The sequence below is a fragment of the Peromyscus leucopus genome, chromosome 10 (assembly GCF_004664715.2).
Source record: "Peromyscus leucopus breed LL Stock chromosome 10, UCI_PerLeu_2.1, whole genome shotgun sequence".
NCBI lineage: Eukaryota > Metazoa > Chordata > Mammalia > Rodentia > Cricetidae > Peromyscus > Peromyscus leucopus.
This window is the reverse complement of record NC_051071.1, coordinates 89,082,051-89,106,129: the sequence shown is the minus strand read 5'-3', so window position 1 is coordinate 89,106,129 and position 24,079 is coordinate 89,082,051. Positions and strand designations below refer to the sequence as shown.

The window sequence follows — 24,079 nt, the reverse complement described above, 5'->3', positions numbered from 1 at the left end:
TGACTACTGCCATTATCCTATGGACACAGAAAACTGAATGACCTCTTCCCATCTGGACCCCAAGTCTTAAAGTCTTCCTTCCCTATAGATCTATACTTCTTAAAATAAAAGTCTGGTCCCTGCTTTTTGATACATGAGAATGTATATGCAAATGTATAAACTGCCAAGTATCTTGTTTTTAAAATGTTATAAATAAAGCCAAACATGGTGACATATCTCTGTAATACCTACACTTGTTAGGTGAGGTAGAAAGAGCACATATTCAAATCTAGTCTGACTACATGAGCAAACTCTATCTAAAATAAAAACAAGAATAATATGACAAATAATAAGTACATTTACTTTTTAACAGAAATTTCTCTTGTGACAATATCATATAAATGTTCTTTTATAAGTTAAATAAAAAAATACCCAGCACTAACTTACAGCAATGGCTATTAGCAAACTTTAAGACAGTTATTTAACATAACAAATTATATTCTAATGAGACTCATCGTTGTGTTTTCATGAAATCAGTTAAACAAAAACCTGTGTCTCTAGAAGACTCACATACCATCTTGGCCTTCTTCCTCTGTGTCTAATATACCAGAGAAACCTCCATTAATGATGTCCAGGAAGAAGTCTGCAGGGTTGTTGTGGGAATCATATTCATAACCTACAAAGAAGTTGGCCAAGAACACAAACCTGAGGACCCTCTTTCAGAGAGTGGGATGAGGAGGGGAGACAAAATCTAACAACTTCTATTGGGGAATGTTATTTTAAGCTGTGTTACTTTTGTTTATGTTTCATTTGTTTAACTCTGTGAAGCTGTGTTTAGTGTGCCCGTGTAAAACACCTGATTGGTCTAATAAAGAGCTAAATGGTCAATAGTGAGGCAGGAGAGAGAAGAAGGCAGGGCTGGCAAGCAGAGAGTGTATATAATGGGAAGAAAGAAATGGAAGGGGGAGAAGAGAGCTAGGAGCCAGAGAAGGAGGAGGACTCCAGGGGCCTGCCACCCAGCTACAAGGTCAACCCACAGAGTAAGAGTAAGATTTACAGAAGTAAGAGAACAGGAGAAGCCCAGAAGAAAAAGGTAGACGGGATAATTTAAATTAAGAAAAGCTGGCTAGAAACCTAGCCAAGCTATGGCTGGGCATTCATAATTAAGAAGAAGCCTCCCTTTGTGATTTATTTGGGAGCTGGGTGGCAGGCCTTCCAAAAGAACAAAAACAAACAACAACAATTTGTGGCTGCATTCCTGCTGAGCCCCTGGCCTGGCTCCAAAGAGCAGCACCTGGCCCTAACCTTCCTTTGTTTAACCACACCTTTTGTTTTTTATCTTGTTCATAGATATGTGAACTCTTCCTGTGATAGAATCATTTGAATTTGGTTTATAGACCTATGTGAATCTTGTCTGAGAGTCAAAGTTCACAGACTCTCCCAAGGATCAAAGGCTTATGTAAAACTTGGTTCAGAAAACCCAGAAAACCATGGTACCTGAGAAGTCAAGTCATATGCACTCGGCATTTTATCTCTAGGAGTTCCTTTCAGGTTGCTTTGAAGATACAGAATTTAACTGGCTAAACTGTAATTAGAGAGAAATAAAAATGCCCTGGGCAGAGGGAAAGTGCTTCAGTCCTTCTAGGCTGGATCCCCCTACAGCCGTGAAAGGCTAGATTCATTCTTAAGATGCCTCTGAGTCTTCTTTCCCTGGAGTTATATAAACACATACACCTGTGTCTTTACACACAGCGACAACAATTTGGAGCCCAACATGAAGTATAGCCCAATTTTGAGAAACAGAGGGTTAATCATGAGCAGGAATGAACCTCATTTCTTTTTACTATAACATGGCTGTAAGAGATCAATATCCTCTCAGGACCCCCACGATTGAGTTCTCAGCACAAAGAAGATTCATTTGCCCCAGAAAAGGGAAGGTAACAACAAGGGAGAAGAGAAAAGGGGCAAGAGAGAAAGGGAAGGGGTATTTAGAGGAACAAAGAACTGTCTTTGGATAGAGAGGAGACAGGCATGGCTCATGGGCAAAAAGTGGCTTATAAAGGCAAAAGGGGACCCTCCTGTTAGAACGAGATATTTAATTTTAACTGAGGATGTTAGTTAAGTGAGCCAAAGGGAGCTTTTGATTGCTAGACTTCAATATTTTGATAGCTGGACCTTGGTAGTCAACTTCAGGAGGAGGAAGTAGCCAAATAAGGGAATTATAGACCTTGCTGCCTACATTTAGGAATGTAGTTTAAAGGCTTTTTGGTGTTCTTTTTAAAATTATTGCTGCCTTTTAAGCCACAGCTATCCAAATCAGCAACTGCAACTCCACCACTAGCAGCAGCGGTTAGGCTCCAAGGGCATAATCAGAAGGAATTCTCTTCCCTCTGGCTCTGGCTTTTGCAAGGGTAGGAAGGAAATTTAACTAATCCTCTGTCCCTCTAAAGAAAGTATTCAAAGGTTAAGGTGGAATTCTGCCCTTCATAGAGGCTGAATAGCAAGTAGCTCACCTCCTCTCCTTGCTCTCTTCCTCCAAAAAGCCTTGATGCTTCTCCTTGCCCCTCCTTATAAATCCTTTCTCACCTGGCTCCTCTCTACCACTTCCTGTCAGCTAGTTGCTGACTCAGCCTTCTGACTGCAGGTGAATTTTCTTTAATCAAACACATCTTTGCATCATTAAACAAATGTTCCAGAATGAAAAAGTAACATATCTTGAAATAATATTCTACAACAAAATTGTTCCTCTTTTTGTCCCTCCCCCACTAATTTACCCTTTCCTATTTTATATATATATATATGCCCATAATATTTCAGCAATCTCTGCTTCACTGACTATTGTATATGTGTGTGTTTATATTGGTGATATACATACATATACACATAAGCATACACAATGCATAGACATAGAATAGACATAGCCTAGACATAGACAAAGACAACTAGATAGACACATAGACTAAACATAGGAATAGACTAGACACAGATATGGTCATAGACAAATCTAGACATGGGCACAGAATAGACCTAGACTGGACATAGACATGACATAGGCATAGACATAGATATGTGAACTCTTCCTGTGAAAGACTCATTTGAAATTGGTTTAACTTTTTATTGGACTTCATAGACTCACAAATGTTTGCACATTTTTAGATGACAAAGATTAACCAAAAACAAAGAGTATTGTACAGCAAATATTAAAACCTATATTTGTAGTCAAAGAGAATCTTCCATAACTATATTCATATTTCTCTAAGATGAAGCTGACAGCATGAACCATTGCAAAATATGTCATCATCCAATCTGACTCTGAACAAACCGGGTAGATGAAAAACATGACATGAGTCCACAGAAGCCAGAGTCAAGCCACTCTAGCCCCTGAGCATTGCCTAAACCAGAAATGCAAAGTTACAACTGACTTAAGTAACATCTCCACAGCTCCTCAGAGTCAGATCACACTAGGGGAAAACTGAAAAACACCATCTGCTACCTGAGCAAGAACAGGATGATGCTGGGCTTTCTGTGGGAGCCCGTTCTGGGGTTCTTCGTGGCTTTACCCAGCAGGTTCGAATAGAGGATGATCAGGACCTGAGTGCAGGTGTCTGAGATGGCCTGCACTTGGCTATGCTGGGGGAGGAGGTCTTTTGCTCCACCCTTTGGCGTCTCTATAAAAACCCTGGACCAGAGACAGTCGGCCCATTGGAATAGGTTCCAGGCCCTCTCGAGGCTATCCTTTATTTTCTATCTGTTTATCTCCGCTATAAATCCTTCTATCTAATATTTCCTGCTGATCGCACTCAAGAAAACTCTGGGAAGCTGTGGGGGTGGTGGGTAAACGCCCCACAGCTTTCTAAAGCTGTTCCAGTGACAGATAACTGGGCTTGAGGCCAGCATGTTAATTAAGAGGGTCACCACAACCGGGAAGCAGGACAAGAAGCTCAGGAAAAATACTGTGACCCAGGCGTGACACAGGACGGCAGAAAGAAAAGAGAGCTGAACCACAACCTGTGCTGCACAGCTAACAGAATCCTGTCACCAAACTAACCAAAGGTATTTAAAATGGAGAAAACACACACAGTAAGTCTGCACCAGGGTCAAGCAGCACTCCCTGTTCTCTTCCCAGATTCCATGAATGAAGGAGCTCTCACAGCAAATGCCAGCCATACCTTTGGATGTGAAGTACTCCAGTGCCTCTTGTGCAGGGCCATGATACATGACTTTTCCTGAGGCCACTAAGGTGAGGCTATCAAAAGTTCTGAAGATGGAGTACTGGGGCTGATTAATGGAGAAGATGATTGTCCGTCCCCTCATAGACATCCTGAGTTCAAAGAGGGGAAAGTCATAAGTCACATAGACAACATAGAATAGACATAGCCTAGACATAGACAAAGACAACTGGACAAGAGAACCTTGAGATTCTTGACAAAATATTTTATTCCTGAAGTTATACTCTTTGTATGCATTTCAGCTTGAATTCTCCTTAAAAACACTTCATCTCACTTGTATTATGCATCCGATAGAGAAACCAAGCTCCAAACATTTAGTTAAAAGATTAGGACTTCTAAAATGTGGGACATCAGTAGTTCAGGTTCCACACAAGTGTTACTATGTAGATTCCTGCACAGTCTTCTTGACACTGAATCGGAATATCTGGGAGTCAGTGTAAAGAATCCATGTCATGAACAGGAAGCCTAGATGATCAGCAGGTTAACTCAAGCTTGAGAACCCATGACAGAGCAAACATTACAACTATGATTGTATGCACAATTCGCTTCAATCATTTACATATTCTACCTCACCAGGAATTGGTTTTAATGTTCTGATAATGTGATTCACATTACTAACCATTGTTTTCCCTGATAAACACTTCAGCAAGAACCTCATCTCAATTTTTACAGTATCAGCATGAAGCAATTTTAATACAATTTCCCCTTTCTGTTGATAAAGCTTAAAAGATCAAGCAGCAGGCCAAGGGGTCATAGTTAATGAGGGGCAAACCTGGAATTTGATCATTGGTTTAATTCCACAATAGGAAAAAATAAGCTGAACTACCATTTCAGGAAGTCATATCTTCTGTTAGGAGAACCAATAACCCCAAAACACTGTTTAAAACATCTTTGAAAATATGTTTACAAAAGCTGGATATGGTGACATATGTATCCTGGACTGACCAGCTCATCTACCACCCAGGCACACATCCAGGGCTTTGAGTTTGCCCAACCCATCATCTACCCCATCTGTGACCTGCTGTAGCACATGTAGGGAATAGTGATCCTGCAGATCCATAGCTGCAGGATCTCCATGACTCAGGGTAGCAGCAGGATATCCCAGAGGAGTTTCAGTGAGGGTCCTGCATTGATGGTGTACCAGAAGCCAGAGGCCTTGAACCTCACCAACAACTAGTTACACAAGTAAAGCTGTGTGGACAGAAGGGTCTGCTCCATGATGTGCTGCAGCTCCCAGTGCCACTAATACACATGAAGGGGTGATGGGGAGGCAGGAGACAGAGGAGTGAAGTGTTTGTTTTTCTTTTGTTCTGTTGTTTCAGTTGTTACTGTCTTTCTTTTGTATTCTTTTGTTTGTTTAAATTTAATTAATATTTTTATTTTCTTATTTTTCTTTTTAAATTTTTCTTTAGGGGGTGCTATGAGGGTGAACTGTGAATATGGGGCAACAGACTGGGAGTTGGGTGGGATTTGGGAGCATGATGTAGAATTCCCAAAGAACCAATAAAGGATTATGTTTCTTTTAAAAGCTGGGTATGGAGGCATATCTGTAATGTACCAATACTTGGGAGGATCAGGAGTTCAAGGACCACCTAGGTTGCATGAGACTCTGTTTCATTAGGACAAACAGAAAGACTGGGCGGTGGTGGTGCACGCCTTTAATCCCAGCACTCTGGAAGCAGAGCCAGGCGGATCTCTGTGAGTTTGAGGCCAGCCTGGACTACCAAGTGAGTTCCAGGAAAGGCGCAAAGCTACACAGAGAAACCCTGTCTCGAAAAACAAAACAACAAAACAAAACAAAACAACAACAAAAAAGAAAAACAGAAAAAAAAAGAGAGTGAGGGAGGAAGGAATTAAAGAAGGAAGGTAGGAAGAAAAGAAGAAAGGAAAGGAGGGAGGGAAAGAAAAAGGGAGTGAAAGAGCTGGGCATGATAGTGCACACCTTGAACTCCAGCAGGACAACTGGTTGGTGGAGACGAGATGGGGCAGACTAATGACATAATAGCCGACTGTTTTCCCAGACAGACTATTCATAAGTCACAGAGGAAAAGCTACAATTTCATATAATATAACCAGCAAGCACCAGCATGATCCCATGATCAAGACTCAAGCCAGGCAAGCAAGATGGCTCAGTAGACAATGGCACTTGATGCCAAGTCTAAAGACCTGAGTTCACTTGGTGGCAGGAGAAAACAAAGTCCCTTGAGTTTTCTTATGACCTATACATGCATGCTACACACACACACACACACACACACACACACACACACACACACTAAATAAATAAAATTTAAAAAATTAAAATGATTGTACCACTAGGATGCACTTCCAGGAGTGTTGGGGACCAAGGAGAACACAGCATATCAGGCCTGAGTCTGTTCCAGAACACTGGGAGGAACCACACTTAGGATGACCCATGCGATGCACTAAGACTAGCCATGGCGTGAGACACAGGGACAGAGAGAAGCGTTCCATACTGAAGATGACAAGAACTTGATCTTAGAGTGTCCTGAAGCAGACAGGAGAGGGGACAGACAGGGAGGGTGTGACACCTGAGGAGTCTACAGACTGGAAGGTGACAAGGACCCAGGTGCTGACTTCCTCACTGGGAAGGTGCAATGGTGGATGATGTGGTTCTTGGAGGGACGGGCAGGAGTGTTTAGGATGATGGACCATGATGTCAGAACAAAACAAAGAACAAGGGGAAGGAAGGACAGACAGAGAGTGCAGTAGAGTTCAACAGCCAGGAGCCCAGGTCATGGGAATGGGACAGTCCTTATACGGTTCTTGGGGTTATTCAGTCAGTGTGAAACTCTTACTAATTTTTAAAATGAAAAAAATCTAACCCTTACACTTTTTTCTATAAATATTTCAGCTGCAGACTTCTTTCTTGAGAGAAGGAAACATCACTTCTTTTATTTCATTCTTCCCCGGGTGAAGGACTTAGATCCTGGGAATCATTCCCTCAGCCACCACACCCAGGGTCCCAGATGCTGTGGATATCGCTCTATATAAATAAAACACTGATGGCCAGTGACCAGACAGGAAGTATAGGCGGGACAAGGAGAGAAGAGAATTGGTGAAACAGGAAGAAGGGGGAGGGACACTGCAGCCACTGCCAGGACAAGCAGCATGTAAAGATGCCGGTAAGCCATCAGCCACATGGCAAGGTATAGATTTATAGAAATGGGTTAATTTAAGATAAAAGAACAGTTAGCAAGAAGCCTGCCACAGCCATACAGTTTATAAGTAATATAAGCGTCTGAGTGATTTATATGTGGATTGTGGGACTGCGGGGCTTGATGGAACCTGGAGAGAAGCCCTCCAGCAACACCCAGAGATAATTCTATTTATTCCATCTTCAAAGCACCCCAGAATACACCATTTCCTAGCTAAGGAACCCCCACACCTCAGCCTCCTGCTGACACCTTTACATCCCCATGATGTAGCTGCACAACCTTCTCTATGGTGCATGCTCTGCTCTAAACTCAGAAGACTTCCCACATTCCCTGCCATGGAAACCTCTGTCCTTACAGGGGGTCTAGGCAATCTACATCCAACCCAAACACCCTCTTATTCCAGTTGTGAGTATGGAGGGCTGAATTCTGTCCATCCAAAGACTCATTTCTTGACGTCCACACATCTAAGAACTTAGAATGTGGTTATAATTGGAGACAGAGTCTTTTAAAAAGTAATTGAGTTTAAATGAGAATACCTGTATGTCAGGAGCCATTATCATGAGCTATTGCTGGCTGCAAGAGTATGCAATGAGACCTCAGCTCTTATTTAGAACATCAACCTAGTAGAAACATGGATATTTTGATGGAGGATTAAACCAACTCCCAAGGCATAGTGGAATAATTGCCTTTTGAATGAATTGGCTGATTTCTTATTGCAGATGTCTTGTGTGAAGCCATAGCTCCTTCCCTCCTATTACAAGTTAGGGATTTCTTCCCACAGCTTAGCAGTGTATTAATCATTTATTGGGCACAATTTCTACTATGCACTGGTATATTGGATAACTTCCCCCAGTAATGTGTGAAAGTAGGTCATACATTCAAACCTTTGTTCCATTTCCCAATATAAACTTAGAAGTCTGCTTTCCTGAAATTATCTTTATTGGCAGACAGTTGGTCAATATTAGTGTCCAGGCAAAAGAATCTCATTTGAGACATTCACAGATGCCCAATGACATAGAATGTCTGAATTTGTTGATTGACAACCCTCATATAGACAGAGAACAAGCGTGCCCTGGACTCACCCTGCCAGTAGATAAGAAAGTGCTGCCTTGAGCTAACCCTGCACTAATCTTAAACAAATTCTTAACTCCTTACACTTACTTTCACATCCATTCATTGATTAGCTTATTATCTAGTCATACTTAGGAATGTAGTAATACACTCGAATTTCCCTCTTCTCTTCCTGGACTTCCCTATTGATTTAAGACCTCTCTCCCTTTCATTTGACCCCATTCTCTTTAGTGTTCACTGGGGCTTTTACAAGTCACTCCCACCTTGAGTCATAAAGAAAGCCTGACAGTCACTGCCTGGGGCATTTCTCATTGGCCTTTAAGACCCTGAAAGAATTCAAGCCTTGGGACTTTACTTTGGCCAGAGAATTGCTGATTGTATGTGTATATAAACTGGAAACTTTGGAGAACAAGAAACATGCCTAGAAAGAGTACACTGTGAGGGGACTCATTCCTTCACCCTGAGATCATTGGATTTTCCTCACTTGTAGCATCTTTTTTGTACTCTGAAAGAGACCTTTAGGGCTGGCACCTAAAGGTCCTCATTACTAGTATGTCCTAATGTAACTTGGTTCCATTTAAGATCAGGGCATAGATACATAAAGAGAAAGGAGACACCATCCACAGCTCAGTGAGACAGGCCTCGGAAGACACATCAAACATGCTTTGCCTCAGAACAAATGCATTTTCCCTCTGTACAGCCCTCTCTTCAGATCTCACTCACTCATCCTCAGCTCACTTGTCACTTGCTTGAGGGCTGTGGGGACATTTATGTAAAGCAGTGCTCCACCTTCCCCACAGCCATCTTTCCCTATGCTCTTGTCTCATTGTCTTGATGTGTGTTCCTTGTTAACTGAAGTTTCCCTCCAATAAACAAGGAAGAAATTCTGTGGCTTACTTCTGAGTATCCTGCACCAAAAATGCACACAAGTGATCAGGTATTGAGTGAATAAAATTTAATGTTCCTTCAGCACTTACCTTCTCAGGACTGAGATGACATCAGTTGTAGTCCTCAAGTCTAAGCCAGTGGTGGGATCATCCAAGAACAGAATGGGATGCTCGATGACCAGCTCCATTGCTATACTGGTCCTTTTCCTGAGCTCCTTAGATCTAGGCTAAAGCATCAATGACCACCATTATCAACAAGAACACCCACAGGCATTGTCATTTGATGAACTAGGCTGTTCCAGCAATAAAAGATTTTGTTATGTCTTTATCCTGAGGAGCATAGTATGGGCACCTGGAAGAAGAAGGTTTTTCTTTTCCAAGTGAGTAGACAGAGGCTCAGGTCAGAGTTGATATGAAGCCCATGCTAATGACAGTTATTGTTTGTTCTTTATCAAGTCTTGTGTTCTAGGATAATGAGTTATCACACTCCAAGACTATCCCAGAGAGATCTCTGTCTAAGGAAGAAGGAAGATGGGACATGAGAAGGTGAAGTACCTCTAGTAATTTAGTCATCATTTAACACGCTCCCAACACACACATATATACACACAGACACACACAGATACAGATCCACACACCAGACACACAAAAACACACACACACACACTGCTTTTTATCAAAAATTTCTCATTCCTTATTAGGGCCTTTTCAACTTCCTTAAGAGTTCATGAATTGATGCATTTACTCGGTACAGCATTACAGAATTCAGGACTCATAGTTTTAGACAAATCTAAAAGGTGGTATAGTCAACAGGTCAAACTGGCACAGTCTTGGACCATTCAATGTCATTGTGTAAGGTGAGAGGGAATAGCAAGATTCATGGGGACACATAAGTAGGGAACAATTCTCCCCAAACATGATAACCAAAACCATGACCAAGCCCTACTGACAACATACAACAAAGAATGTTTGGGGAATATGGATGAGTGTGTTCATGACATGGCTGAGAATATAAAGGAATTATTCATTTTGGTAGTTAAGAATAGAGTTTATAGGTAAATGACATCCTTATTTTTATGGATGAAAAGTATTTAAATACATTGCAGGAAGATACCACCTAATGTTCTTTTAAAATGCTTCAGTGAGAAACAGCTTTAGTGAATATGCCGTTGTAAACACTATGAAGCCCAGGATATGGTGGTATTTTATTTGTACTGAAATGTGATTTTATTTGTATGTTAATAAATAAAGTTGCCTGGGGGTCAGAGCTAATAACAAGCCATAGTAGAAGCTGGGTGGTGGTGGTGCACACCTTTAATTCCAGCACTTAGGAGGCAGAGTTAGGTAGATCTCTGTGAGTTCAAGGACATAGCCAGCATGGAGACACATGCCTTTAATCTCCATACCAACCATAGAAGACCTGGAGGTCTGCATAGACAGGCAGTGACAAGGAGGTCATGTGGTTGGGTTTACAACCAATGAAAAGGCAGAACAGAAAGTCAACAAAAGGACAGACAGATAGGAAGTAGGGCTCTTGCTGAGAGGAAGGACAGCAGTGGCAGTAGGGTAAGAAAGGGTTTTTAGCTCTTAGCTCTGACCTTTTGGGCTTTTAACTCTGCAATTGGCTCTGTGTTTCTTATTTAATAAGATGGTTACATCTACACCAGGAGGCTGGTATTAGCAGTGTACTATTGTACTGGCTATATAATAGTCAAACTTTACAGTAACCACATATTACCTCTACATTTCTTTATTTTATTTTATTTTATTTTATTTTATTTTATTTTATTTTATTTTATTTTACAATACCATTCAGTTCTACATATCAGCCATGGGTTCCCCTATTCTCCCCCCTCCCACCCCCTCCCCTTACCCCAGCCCACGCCCTATTCCCACCTCCTCCAGGGCAAATCCTCCCCCGAGGACTGCGATCAACCTGGTAGACTCAGTCCAGGCAGGTCCAGTATCCTCCTCCCAGACTGAGACAAGTGCCCCTGCATAAGCCCCAGGTTTCAAACAGCCAACTCATGCAATGAGCACAGGACTTGGTCCCACTGCCTAGTTGCCTCTCAAACAGATCAAGCCAATCAACTGTCTCACCTATTCAGAGGGCCTGATCCATCTGGGGGCCCCTCAGCCTTTGATTCATAGTTCATGTGTTTCCATTCATTTGGCTATTTTTTTTTTCAATAATTGAGTAAAACCGAAATTTATTATAAGCCACAGTCGTCCTATGGACCTCAATGCTATATATATAGCCTTCATGGTTCTATGGGTTGTGGTCTGATTGATCTTTATTTTATATTAGAATCCACTTATGAGTGAGTACATACCATGACTGTCTTTCTGGGTTTGGGTTACCTCACTCAGGATTTTTTCTAGTTCCATCCATTTGCCTGCAAATTTCATGCTTTCATTGTTTTTCTCTGCTGAGTAGTACTCCATTGTGTATATGTACCACATTTTTTTCATTCATTCCCCGACTGAGATCAGCCTCTACATTTCTTAATCAAAATCTTATAAAAGGCTGAAGAGAAGTTTTAGCAGGTAAAAGCAATTGCCATAGAAGCCTGAACACTGGGTTCAATCCCTGAAACTCACATATAAAGCTATATGTGGAGGAATGCATCTACAGTTCCATCACGATGTAATTACAGTGAGATGGGAGGCGGGTCAGGAGCATCAGGAACATCAGGTATACTTGTAGAGCATCAGCAGAATAAACAGAGCCTGACTTAAAATCAAGATGGGAAGAGAGAATGGACCCATGACAAAGGTGTCCTATGACTTCCATGTGTGTGTTATGGCATTCAGGTAGACACTGACACACACACACACACATACACACACATACATGCATGCATACACAACTTTTTTGAAAGCTATCATTAAAATATTATATGAAAATTCTTGTAATCTATTACATTTCATGACTTTCAAGAAGGTAATTAATATCTTTCTATGCTGTCTCTTACAATGTAAGTAAGGAACTTAGGGTGATGACTAACTATTGTTAAAAAAAAAAGTACCTTGCTGTAAACATAAAACCATGTAAATAAACAGAGCCAAAGCAAACAAAATTCCATCACTCAGGAAAAAAGAAACTGTGGCAAACATCAGCTTTTCTATTATTCTTCCCCAAAAGACAAACATCTCATAAATGACTGTGGAGAAGTATTGTGAGAATCGACAGTCAGTACCTTCCTAATCCTCACTGCCTCTAAGGAGGAGCCACTGTAGCAGGAATCTTAGAGAGTCTTATTACTAAAATCAAACCTGAGGCCAGTTATTGCTGAATGCTGGAAGATCAGAAAGACAGAACAAGCCACAGCTACCTCACCTTGCCAGTTCCTCAACTGATCCTGTTTCCTCAGACTGGATGCCTCTGAGTCCTCATCCAGAATGAATCTCAGCTGAACTGCTCCTCGAAAGCCTGAAAGCTTAACCAGCAAAATGCTTCTAGTTTCTGGTCCTCACGCCTTATTACCTTTCTGCTTTCTGACTCACTCCCTGGGATTAAAGGCGTGAGTCACCATGCTTGGCTGTATCCTTGAACACACAGAGATCCAGAGGGATTTCTGCCTCTGGAATGCTAGGATTAAAGGTGCCTATCCTCTATATTTAATATCATCCTGTCGTGTTCTCTGACCCCAGATAAGTTTATTAGCATGCACAATATTTTGGGGAACACAATACCACCACAAGCCACCACAAGAGTTAATCCATGAGAATCATATTCTGGGGAGCCCATTTCCATCCATACCACCAGATGTCTGCTCTGCAAACATCTATATGTAATCGTCTCAATGAGTTGATGTCACTGTGAGAGACAGGATGGTTTGGAAGACACAAGAAGAGGGAAACAAGCCTAATGGTGAAAACTCTGGGCATATAATAAATTAAATGCCTGCAGGTTCTATAGACAATGTAATCATAAACATTTGGGGACTGCAAATGGTTATAGACCTGACAGGCTGAGGATATCAAGATTTTATTCATTTTGATAGTCAAGAATGGAATTGTTGGCCGGGCGGTGGTGGCACACGCCTTTAATCCCAGCACTCGGGAGGCAGAGCCAGGTGGATCTCTGTGAGTTCGAAGCCAGCCTGGACTACCAAGTGAGTTCCAGGAAAAGGCGCAAAGCTACACAGAGAAACCCTGTCTCGAAAAACAAAACAAAACAAAACAAAAAGAATGGAATTGTTAAATCAGCAGATATAACTAATTTTTAAAGATTAAGAATAGTTAAGTATTTATGAATGAAGTATTACATAATAGTCTTTTAAAATATGTTAGTAGAAACTATTTAGCTATGACATAGTTAGCTGTGAAGTTCACCACTTATCTATTTCCCCTCCTGATTCTGCACAAATCTTCATAGGAGTCACCAGGTCCACTCTTTGTTGCTCTTGCTCAAGTTTGTACCATTGAAACCTAACATAGAAGCTGGGAATGAATATTGACAGAAGATAAGGAAGAAGGGAGCAGGGACAAAAGGCTATCCTAGATTTCCATCCAATTACTAAGATAAAACAATCTTGCAAAAAGTAAACAAGGAGTGAAAGGTTTATTTCAGCATAAATTTGAAAGTACAGTCGACCATTGCAGGGAAGTCAAGGCAGGAAGCCGATGAAGCCGGTTACATCCAGTCAAGAGCACAGAGAGGATGAATGCATGCAAGCCTGTCAGTGTTCAACACACTTTCCCCATTCTCATGACACCCAGGACCAAAACCCATAGAATGGTGCTGCCTGAGTGGGCTGGGTCTTTCCACATCACTTAACTCCATCAAGACAGTCACCTACAGAAATGCCCACAAGCCAACTGACTACAGTTCCTCATTGAGACTCTCTTCTAGATGATTCCAGGTAGCTAAAGACTGTGCCATCCTGTGGAATGTTCTGTATGTCAAATGTATTGCTCTGGTTAATAAATAAAACACTAATTGGCCAGTAGCCAGGCAGGAAGTATAGGCGGGACAAGCAGAAAGGAGAATTGAGAGAACAGGAAGGCAGAGAGAGAGAGACACTGCCAGTCGCTGCCATGACAAGTGAGATGTAAGGTACCGGTAAGCCACGGGCCACGTGGCAAAGTATAGATGAATAGAAATGGGTTAATTTAAGATAGAAGAACTAGATAACAAGAAGCCTGCCACGGCCATACAGTTTGTAAGCAATATTAGTCTCTGTGTGTTTACTTGGTTGGGTCTGAGCAGCTGCGGGACTGGCGGGTGAGAGAGATTTGTCCTGACTGTGGGCCAGGCAGGAAAACTCTAGCTACAGTGTCAAAGTGACAGTTAACACTAGCCACCATAGACAGGATGAGATAAAAACACAGAAAGGCTACAGAAAATAATGAGCACTGAACAAGTCAGAAGGAAATGCTAAAGAGACCACGTACAACCCTGGAGGAAATAAATGCAGAGTGAAAACACAGAGCCAGAGTCCTCAATCCCATGTCATATGTCAGTCCAGAAAACATTCTGAAACAACAAAGGGACAAGTCCTCGGGGAAGAGACAATAAACAGAAGAAAGCACTTGTCAGATTCTCCATGAGTCAAGAGTTTAAGGCTGAGGAGGAGGAGGCTCTTGTGAGTAACTTGGAAATGGCCATGTGAGGAACACTTTTCCCTTCTGGATCACACTCCATTCCCAGGTTTAACCATTGCTAAGAAAGCTTCTGAGCTCAATCTCCACTGTACATCATGTAACCAGTCACTTACTCATTAATACAGAGAGCAGCCACCTGGACAACACACATTGGAGGAAACTGATGACTGAGGGTCATGTTGTCCACACAGGGATTTTTTTTTTTTTGCTCTGAGTCTTTCAAGGTTTCTCTTCACATTACCTTGACATTTGCCACTTCATCCAGATGCAGAAGTTCAAGGACCTCATCAATTCTCCTTCTTCTTTCATCTTTTGTTACAGTCATTGGAAGTCGAAGAGCTGCTGAGAACTCTATATTGTCTCTCACAGTCACTGTGCGCATCACCACATCTTTCTTAAGGATAAATAGTATTTCAATTAAATACAGTTATCACTAAGACAATCATTTTAACAAATGTAACCTAATCCTCATATAAACCACACACAATGTAATACTCTACTGAAAGATAAGCTTCCAGTGTTACTAATCTCAATCCAGAGCCTGAAGCAATCATTTTACACAGACACACCCTCCCATTTGCCTTCCAAGAGATTTAGGTGACTGCTACCTGCAATTATTTGCAGAAAACAACTTCTAAGCAGTGGAGAAAGATGAAGGAACAGCAAAGTCAGACAACAGTAGTCTTTGTAGAATTAAATCACAGATGCAATTACAAATACTGTGCTGTAGATGCTATACTCCAATCCCTCCCCCTTCTTCCTATTTAATAATGCCAGTCTCAGGCTAATGAGTCCTTAGGAAAAGCTGGGACTATAAATGTATCATATACTTAAATGGAAACACACAAATCGATAAGCTGAGCATCTAACCATACACAAGCAGGGGAAATCTACAATTATAAACCCACCAACACTTACTCGTGGTACATAACCAGAAATACATTTGAAATTAGCAGGTCGAGGTTTCCCATTTATCAAAATATCTCCTGATAATCCACGTGGATCTTTCCTTGCAGCTAAGACATCCAATAACCTACAAAGGGTTATATATGTTGTGTAGTTTACTTTCTCCCTTCAGTAAAAGCTATCACCTTTTAGCTACTCAAAAAATAAATATTCTGCATATCAAAAGTTGAACTGAAATCACACACACACATACACACACACACACACACACACACACACACACACACTGCTTTCTGCTCATTGTGTGCTCTAACAAAGCCCAGAATTATGAATGCAAGATGTGATCCACATGACCATCCCTCCCTGCCATCTGACCTGGGGACTCAAACTCGTAATGAGCTGCTGGATTTTGAGAATTGGACCTAGTGATGATTTCTTGTTCCCAGAAAACTTTGCTCCATCTTCTAATTTTAATATTATTTTCCCACATTAGATAATATGACCCAACTCCATATGCCCATCACTCTATCACTTCCTAACAGTAAAGTGGACCTAGTAAGACTTTCTGTTCTGGGTAGAAAATTGAATGCACCCTCCTGCACATTATACACAGCACATGGGACCAGACTCACACATGGATACTCACACAATACTTACAGACTCACACATATATACTCACAGATATATCACACATATATACTAACAGATATACTCACAAATATATATTCACAGATGCACTCACACAATACATAAATAACCCCTGTGGAAGTGATTTTACAGCACAGAAACTGGATACAAAGGGCTCAGATGTGCTTTCCGTTACACTCACCAAGATCTGCTCCGATCAGTTCCCATGATGGCATTGAGGCCAGGTCTCATGATCCCACTGTAAACACAAAGTCATACTGATTGATTTTCTATTTAAAGAAAGTTATATTAGCTTAGTGTCTACACTGAATATTCTATTGAAATTGGATGGAATTGTACACACATAATAAGTACAAACTCACAGGAAATTTTAATATTAACAGAGGTTTATTGTTTATGAGAGATGCTGAATGCTAGTGGGGACTCACAAGGAAAATGCCTCAGATATCACAAAATCCATTTGTTTATTATTTGAAGGACTTGTCTTTTTAAAACATGGTGCAGCTAAGTTCAGTGTTCCTTGAAGCAAGCAGCAGGTTCTCATGAAGTCTCTATTACACATATGGCCTTTATGTATCAAGTACACAACAGCTTCTTGTTCATGTTTGATGATCAGTGTCTTCATATTGCCCTGCTTGCTGCCTTGTAAACCTCATCACAACAAACCAATGATTCATGGGATATCAGTGGCAGTGACATTACTGTTAAAATAGGATCAAACCAAAATCAATGCATCTTGAATAGAAACCAAAAGACTATAAAGAATCTCTCCAGAGGACAGGAGAGCATTGCCAAGCTTAACATTCAAAACAAAACAAATTGCCACCTTAATCAAAATAGAAAAGCTAAATACAAACCCACAAAATGTTTTCCTTTCCAAATAAAGCAATTAGAATACTCTCAGTTTAGAATTGGGAGATATCCTTCAGGTAGAGGACATTCATCATTGATGTATATGTACAGCACAAACACAAGGTACTGATTGATTGACAGTAGTGAATATCCAGATTGAAAAAAGGCATATTTTTATAGAAAACTTAGCTACGTTCCCATTTCTTTTTTCAATCCAGACAATGTGTCAATCCTTTGCCCTGCCCATTCCCCTTAGTAAGAAAATGATGGAAGTTCTGGTGGAAGAGCAGAAATGACCAGTGCCCAAGAACAGGGGCCATGGTTGGGGTTGGGAGGAAGAGTCTATACAGACTGAGCGGGGGAATCTTGGTGTGTGTGCTCTGTCCCCAGAATTTAGTCAGAAGCACAGCTTCTCTATGTTGTGGAACAATGTGTGGAATGTTGGTTTTAGCTCTTCTTAGCTCTTAATGAATTTTGAGCAAATACATGAGGCCCTGGAACTTCTGCTGTTGGGATTTCCTCATTGCTTCCATCTCATCACTTGTAACTGACCCAGACAGCTTGTAAGAAACCCTCAGTTCAGTTATGAGAGTGCATGTGCAGACAGACACATATACAATTCCTTTATATATTCAAATTTTTAATATTTTAATTAAATTTTCAATATTCCCTCATCATATGTTGATTTTAATAGTGTGTCTTTGGTGTTATATTTTCATACCTAACTTTACTGAATTAAAATCATTTCTCAGGGTGTTTTTGGTGTGTAATATGTCTAAGGGAGTGTCCGGCTTCGTTGTGTTTTCAAAGAACCAACTTTTGGTGCCATTAAACCATTAAGTTGTTCTTTTAGTCCCCATCTCATTAATTTCACTGTGATCGTGAACCTATCTGTATGTATGGCAAGGTGAGGCTGGGGGATGGTTCAATGGGTGAATCATTTGCTGTGTGAGGGTGAGGACCTAAGTTCAACATCTGGAATTCACATGACATTGGGTGCAGTAGGGGGCACCTGTAACTCCATGCTCTGTGGAGAGATGGAGACAAACAGGAGAATCCCAGGACTCTTGCAGGCTGCTAGCCTGGCATACCCAGCAGTGAACAGTGAGAGACTCTGTCTGCAACATGGTAGAAGGTGAAGATCAGTGCTCAAGGTTGTCCTGTGATGGCCTTGTGCCACGGGTGTGTCATAGTATCCTTTCATCTGCACATGTGAACACATACACACACATATACTTATAGACACATGTAAACAGAAATACATACATTTATACACACATGTCAACACTTATACACACATATAAACATATATATATATATACATGTACACATATATACTTAAACACACACTAAACAGATATATACACTGAACACAGACAAATACACACACAGCTTATTGATAATAGACAATTTGTTGAAAAAGTTGTTCAATGTTGTGGTCTCTTTAGTTCATGTACATACTTGATATTTGATAGTGTTTCTTTCTCCTCTGTTTTTTTACAAAATGGAAAGCTGCTCTGCACTGTCTCTCGATAGCTGATGTTATGAAAACTCAACACAGCCTCTCCAGTCAATGTGTCTGGGTCACTGGTGTCCATTCCAGGAAGGTCATTGGGATTTTTTTCTATCATCGGGATTGCAACAGGGTCATTATTGGAAGACATCTCCAAAGGTTCTTCCTTCCTGTAGAAGGAACAGCAATAGTGAGTTGATGGTACACACACACATCATTATTACATGGAATAGCACACTTCAGTATTGTTCTAAATTGTGCAGTCATAGGCAGATTCCTTCCTGATTAACAGTCCATATCTATGTGATTACCTAAGGACCCAATGAGAAGTAGACATATCTGAGTACATAAGACTACCTTAGACATCAAATTTCTAAGAAACAAATGAGCCTTAATGCGTAGAGTATAAATGTTATTCATAATTCATAATATAAGAAGGGGACAGATGAGGGGGCAGATTTGTCTTACTTCAAGAGCATATTGTGATACAATGTAAGTTCAGATGCAGACTACATGACCACCATTAACACATGTCCTGTGTGTGCATGTGTTTGTGTGTATGTGTATATGTGTGGGTGTGTGATTATGGAATATAACATGGTTATAAGTTGGACATGCACAGCGATCAGGAGAAATTTCTGGTATTTCCAGCTTCAGACTGTACCTCTGGTCATCAGGCATCTTCAGATTCCAAGAAGATGAACTGCTGACAATGACATCAACATTGCTGGAATGGGAATGTCGAAATTCTAGCAAGACTTAGATTTTAAGATGACAATAATTAGGGACACCAAATCAGTAGCTAATCAGCTTAAGACTTTTAAGGAAAAAGAATACAAATGAACTTTTTTTTTTTTTTTTTTTTTTGGTTTTTTCAAGACAGGGTTTCTCTGTGTAGCTTTGCGCCTTTCCTGGGACTCGCTTTGTAGACTAGGCTGGCCTCGAACTCACAGAGATCCACCTGCCTCTGCCTCCCGAGTGCTGGGATTAAAAGCGTGCGCCACCACCGCCCAGCTACAAATGAACTTTAAATGTCTCTTTTCACAAGTTATTAATGTCTGCTTTAAAGTAAGACCTTTGGTGAACTGAGCTTGTAAAACAGTTTAAAATATCATCTTTGACACAGCTAGTTTTCCATTCTAGGAGCTGACATCTTGGTGGTGAGCTCCTGCCTGTGAGGGACCAGCCGCTCAGGCAAGGCTCCTCCAGGAGCCACCTTAAAGCAGACAGGTTGGGAGCAGCTGTGTGAAGAGCTCTGATGACACCAACCAGAGCAGCCAGGGCTGAGGGACAGCAGCACTGGAGCCAACCCAGCCCCCTCCTGCCTTCCCTCCTGCCATGAGCACCTAAACCCTCAAAAGTACAGGGCGACTCCAGGAAAGGCAGGAAAACAAAACCTGCTGAACACATCTGTCAGATGCCCTGTTACTCTGTGGAAACTATTAGCAATCTGTCACCAGGCAAACCTGGATCCTCAGAACAATGGCATGCTCTAAACCCTGTGACTTGAGGTCCAGAGGGCTGAGGCGTTGGGAATTCAGACAAAGCAAACTATGGGGCCAAGCCTCTGCCACATTAGTGTGCTGTACACAGACATTGCTGGAAGAATGTTAAATTTCTCCTGCTCAAAAAATGTTATCCAAAATTTCAATAGCAAATTTCTAGGCATGCCAGTAAACATGATCAAATATCCCTAAAGTGAGAACATAGAAAGAGGTTCACAAGTAATCCAGACTGAGATTAGCAATCATTAATAATATGGCGATTCATTGTTACACTCAAAGATAGAAAGGAATTATAGATTTCTTATCACAAGACACAAAATCTATTTTAAAAACCATCATAATTAAAATTTCAGAAATACATTTAGCAACCACTTAAACACTGATAGATTAAGAAGGAGAACTGGAAAAATACACAACTGATATAGAAATGAAATCCATTCTGAATGAGAATTATCATAGGAAAAAAGAAGCTCCAAGTTGGAAAGACAGAGAGCTACATGAGAGCATAAGTCTGCAGGACTTGACATCAGGGTCTGAAGTAATTGAACAAGATCTCCTGTGAGGAGGAATCTGCGGAAGACAACCAGCACAGAGAGAATCACTGGCCTGGGCCTGAGAGGACAGGTCAGTGCATGTGCAGCCTGTGTGAGGCCAGGGCAGCAACTCCAAGGTCAAAGAGGCTGCCCTGGTGACAACAGGCTGTCAGGAGGAACCCATCACTCTCATGAGCCGAAATCCAGCTCGGGTATTCCACCTGACACTGTCTCCCCCTGCATGGCAGAGCAGTGCTGGGATAAATCATTGAACCAGTCACTGTCATGGGGATGCCATGGGAAAAACATGCATGGATATACTTATGTCGTTCACATGTCAGATTATTGAAGAGCAATGCATTCACAAGCTGCATCAACTTTCTTGCCTTTCATTTCTCAGGCACTTTTATTTTTTTTTTCCTGAGGCTTCTGCTTTTGGCAAGTGTAAACTGGTTCCTTCCCATCTGAGTGACCAATATTTTCTCTCAGATCACAGACTGTATTGAACACAGTGATACACAGTATCAAGAAATGTTGCAGTGGTGCAAGGTTAAAGCAGAGTTGTGGAAGGAAAAACACAGTTGATAAATGTGCAGCAGAGAGAGCTATTCTGGAACAGGGTGGCCAATAAATACTCAGTTGGTTCAAGGCACAGTGTCAGTTCAAGATCCAGAGAGGGTTCAAGGACAGATTGCTCCATAGCACAGAGCTGACTCCAGGTGTAAGGGGTCTGAACAAATGGGAGCTCAAGTGAGCCACTTCCATTAGGGCTGGTCATGGTGAGCAGAAGTCCTGGGATAGAGTAGAGAGTCTGTTGCCTTTTGCAAGTGGCCTAATGATGGCTCTGTGGGTGTGATCCAAGTGAGGGCATGACAGCGCTCATTGCTCTAGTGTTTTCAACAAACACACAAGCTTGGTTTTTTGGGCAAGGTCTTCAAATATCATGGGTCTAGGTGTTCCTGGTTTGATATGTTTATAGGTAGGAATAGTTTATCTGTATTTCGTTATTTATCCACCTATGTCTTACTCTCTGTGCTGGACATTTGCACACATAAGGTACAGAGTCATTTTGCATTAGCATTTGTTTTCAAAATGAAGCAAACCACTGCTGTATAAAATGGAATCACTCAGGGCAAGGCACACTCTGAAAACCACTGTTCTATACAATGCAAAGGAACACAGATGGGCACAGACCAAGCTCCACACACTGAGTCTCACGGTGCTAGAACTAGGAGCTTCTATTCTCTGAGTTTGAGCTGTGGTGGGGATCCAAAACCATCAAGCACATGTCATGGTGCCCTGGGATGCACTGGGTGGTGGGCAGCCATGAGGCACAGCCGTGCAGGTGGGAGTGACTGACAGACACACTCCAGGCTCAGGCTGTGGAGGCCTGAGGACAGGCAGCCCTGCCTCCTGTACCGGGAATGACATGGTTCCTGTGGATGACTGCTGAGCCTGAGAGTTCTGAGCGGGTGGCTGGAAGATTATTTGGTTTGTGAAACTGCCTCTTGCTGCAATTTGTGTGCAGCAGACAGGGGCTAAGAACTCGGAACCTGAGTGAAAGGATTACTCAATTTCCACAGCTTCTTCCTTCTTACATGGTGGTTTGCTGCTGGATAGGATCTGAAAATGCTTAGGTACACAGCTCAGGACTCCTCTCTATTGTGGAACTCAATGCTCTCTTTAGCATTCCCACTTCCCCTAAAGCATCCAGTAAACAAGGCTTTCTTTAGGCAAACCCATAAACGGAAGTGCCTACCTGGAATACAGGCTACAAAGACCTCTAGGAGTCAGTGGCAAAGAACATACAAAGAAGGTCTTTAATGGGAATGATGCTCTGGAACTATATTGTTTTTAATCTCTTGCTCTCTTCTCTTTTTCTTTTCTTTGTTCTAATCTTACTTTCTATGCCTTTTTGTTGTTGTTGTTTATTTGAGATAGAGTTTCTCTGGGAAGCCCTATCTGTATGGAACTCACTGGGCATAGTAGGCTGGCCGTGAACTCAGAGATCCACCTGCCTCTGCCTCCTGAGTGCTGGGATTAAAAGTATGCATCACCACCTCCTATCCATTATTTCATTATTGTGGGAGGTTTGTGCTGGTATTATTACTGTGGTTTGTTTTCTGCACTATGACCAGTGCTGGGGATTAAGTCCTCTCTAGAAGGAAGCTTAACAATAAATCCTCACATTGATGTGTAAAATAGATTCCCTCCCACAGGTGCACAAACCACAACAACAAAACACAAGAATGCAAGGAAACAACACTTGCTCAAAAGATCATAACACGACAGCAACAGAATGGAAACATTTAATTAGGTAAAGTGCTGAAGAAATCATCAAGAGTTAACATTTAAAAGGATTGCAACTTCAAAAAGATCAACAGCTGAAGGAAATACTCAAAACAATATAGGATATGAGTGATAAGAGAAATTTTAAAAATGAAAATTTTGGAAAACTTTGCAAATAAATGTTTAAAATTCAGGAGAAGGCATCACCAACAGACTAAGTTAACTGAAAGAAAAATATCAGGGCCTCAAAAGTTAATGAGTTATTGATTTCAGAGAGAAATAAAGAAAAAAACATGATGACCTCCAGGACATAACAGACAAACCAAACAGAAACATTATTTTATTAGAATAGAATGATGAAGTACAGACTAAAGATATAGAAAACCTATTCATTCAAGCAATATCATAAAATGTTCTCTATCTATTGAAAGATTAGGATGTCCAGGTACAGAAGTAATTTAGACCACCACATAAATATGATCAGAAAATAATCTTGTCATACCATACTCTTGGTAAAATGCAGAGAGTTCAGAACAAGAACAGAATGCTGGAAGTTACTAAGAGAAGAGCCAAGTTACTAACAAAGTACCTGATTGGCAAACCAGTCAGAACAGCACATTTCTTGACAGAAATGCTAAAGGCCAGAGTGTAGAACCATGTATTTTGAGCACTCAAAGAAAAGAACTGACAACCAGTGTGACTACAGCAAATCTGTCCTTTGTAAAGACCTTCAGGACGAACATAACTAAAGCAATGCTGACCACTGAGGCTGCAGTGAGGAAGACACTCACAGGAAAATAAAAACACAAAGGAAGAAGACAGAAAGCTACAATCCCAAGAGCTCAGGAGAAAAATAACTCCTGCAGTTCTCAGGAATT

General features: G+C 41.2%; 1 protein-coding gene across 4 annotated transcripts in view; it reads right to left on the bottom strand.

The window, feature by feature from the left end:
• Positions 1-24,079, bottom strand: part of LOC114691794 (ATP-binding cassette sub-family G member 3-like) — a 69,535-nt gene that overhangs the window by 32,421 nt on the left and 13,035 nt on the right. For 3 of the 4 annotated variants that reach the window (XM_037209247.1, XM_037209245.1, XM_037209246.1), the window contains 7 exons: positions 18,823-19,044; positions 16,691-16,747; positions 15,874-15,988; positions 15,197-15,349; positions 9,436-9,572; positions 4,149-4,300; positions 554-655 (listed from right to left, as the gene is read on the bottom strand). In XM_037209247.1, the coding sequence (XP_037065142.1) occupies positions 554-655; positions 4,149-4,300; positions 9,436-9,572; positions 15,197-15,349; positions 15,874-15,988; positions 16,691-16,747; positions 18,823-19,025 (919 nt within the window). In that variant the 5' untranslated portion in view covers positions 19,026-19,044. Of the gene's footprint in view, positions 1-553; positions 656-4,148; positions 4,301-9,435; positions 9,573-15,196; positions 15,350-15,873; positions 15,989-16,690; positions 16,748-18,822; positions 19,045-24,079 lie in introns of those variants that run through there. The other variant, XM_037209248.1, reaches the window with a different exon arrangement.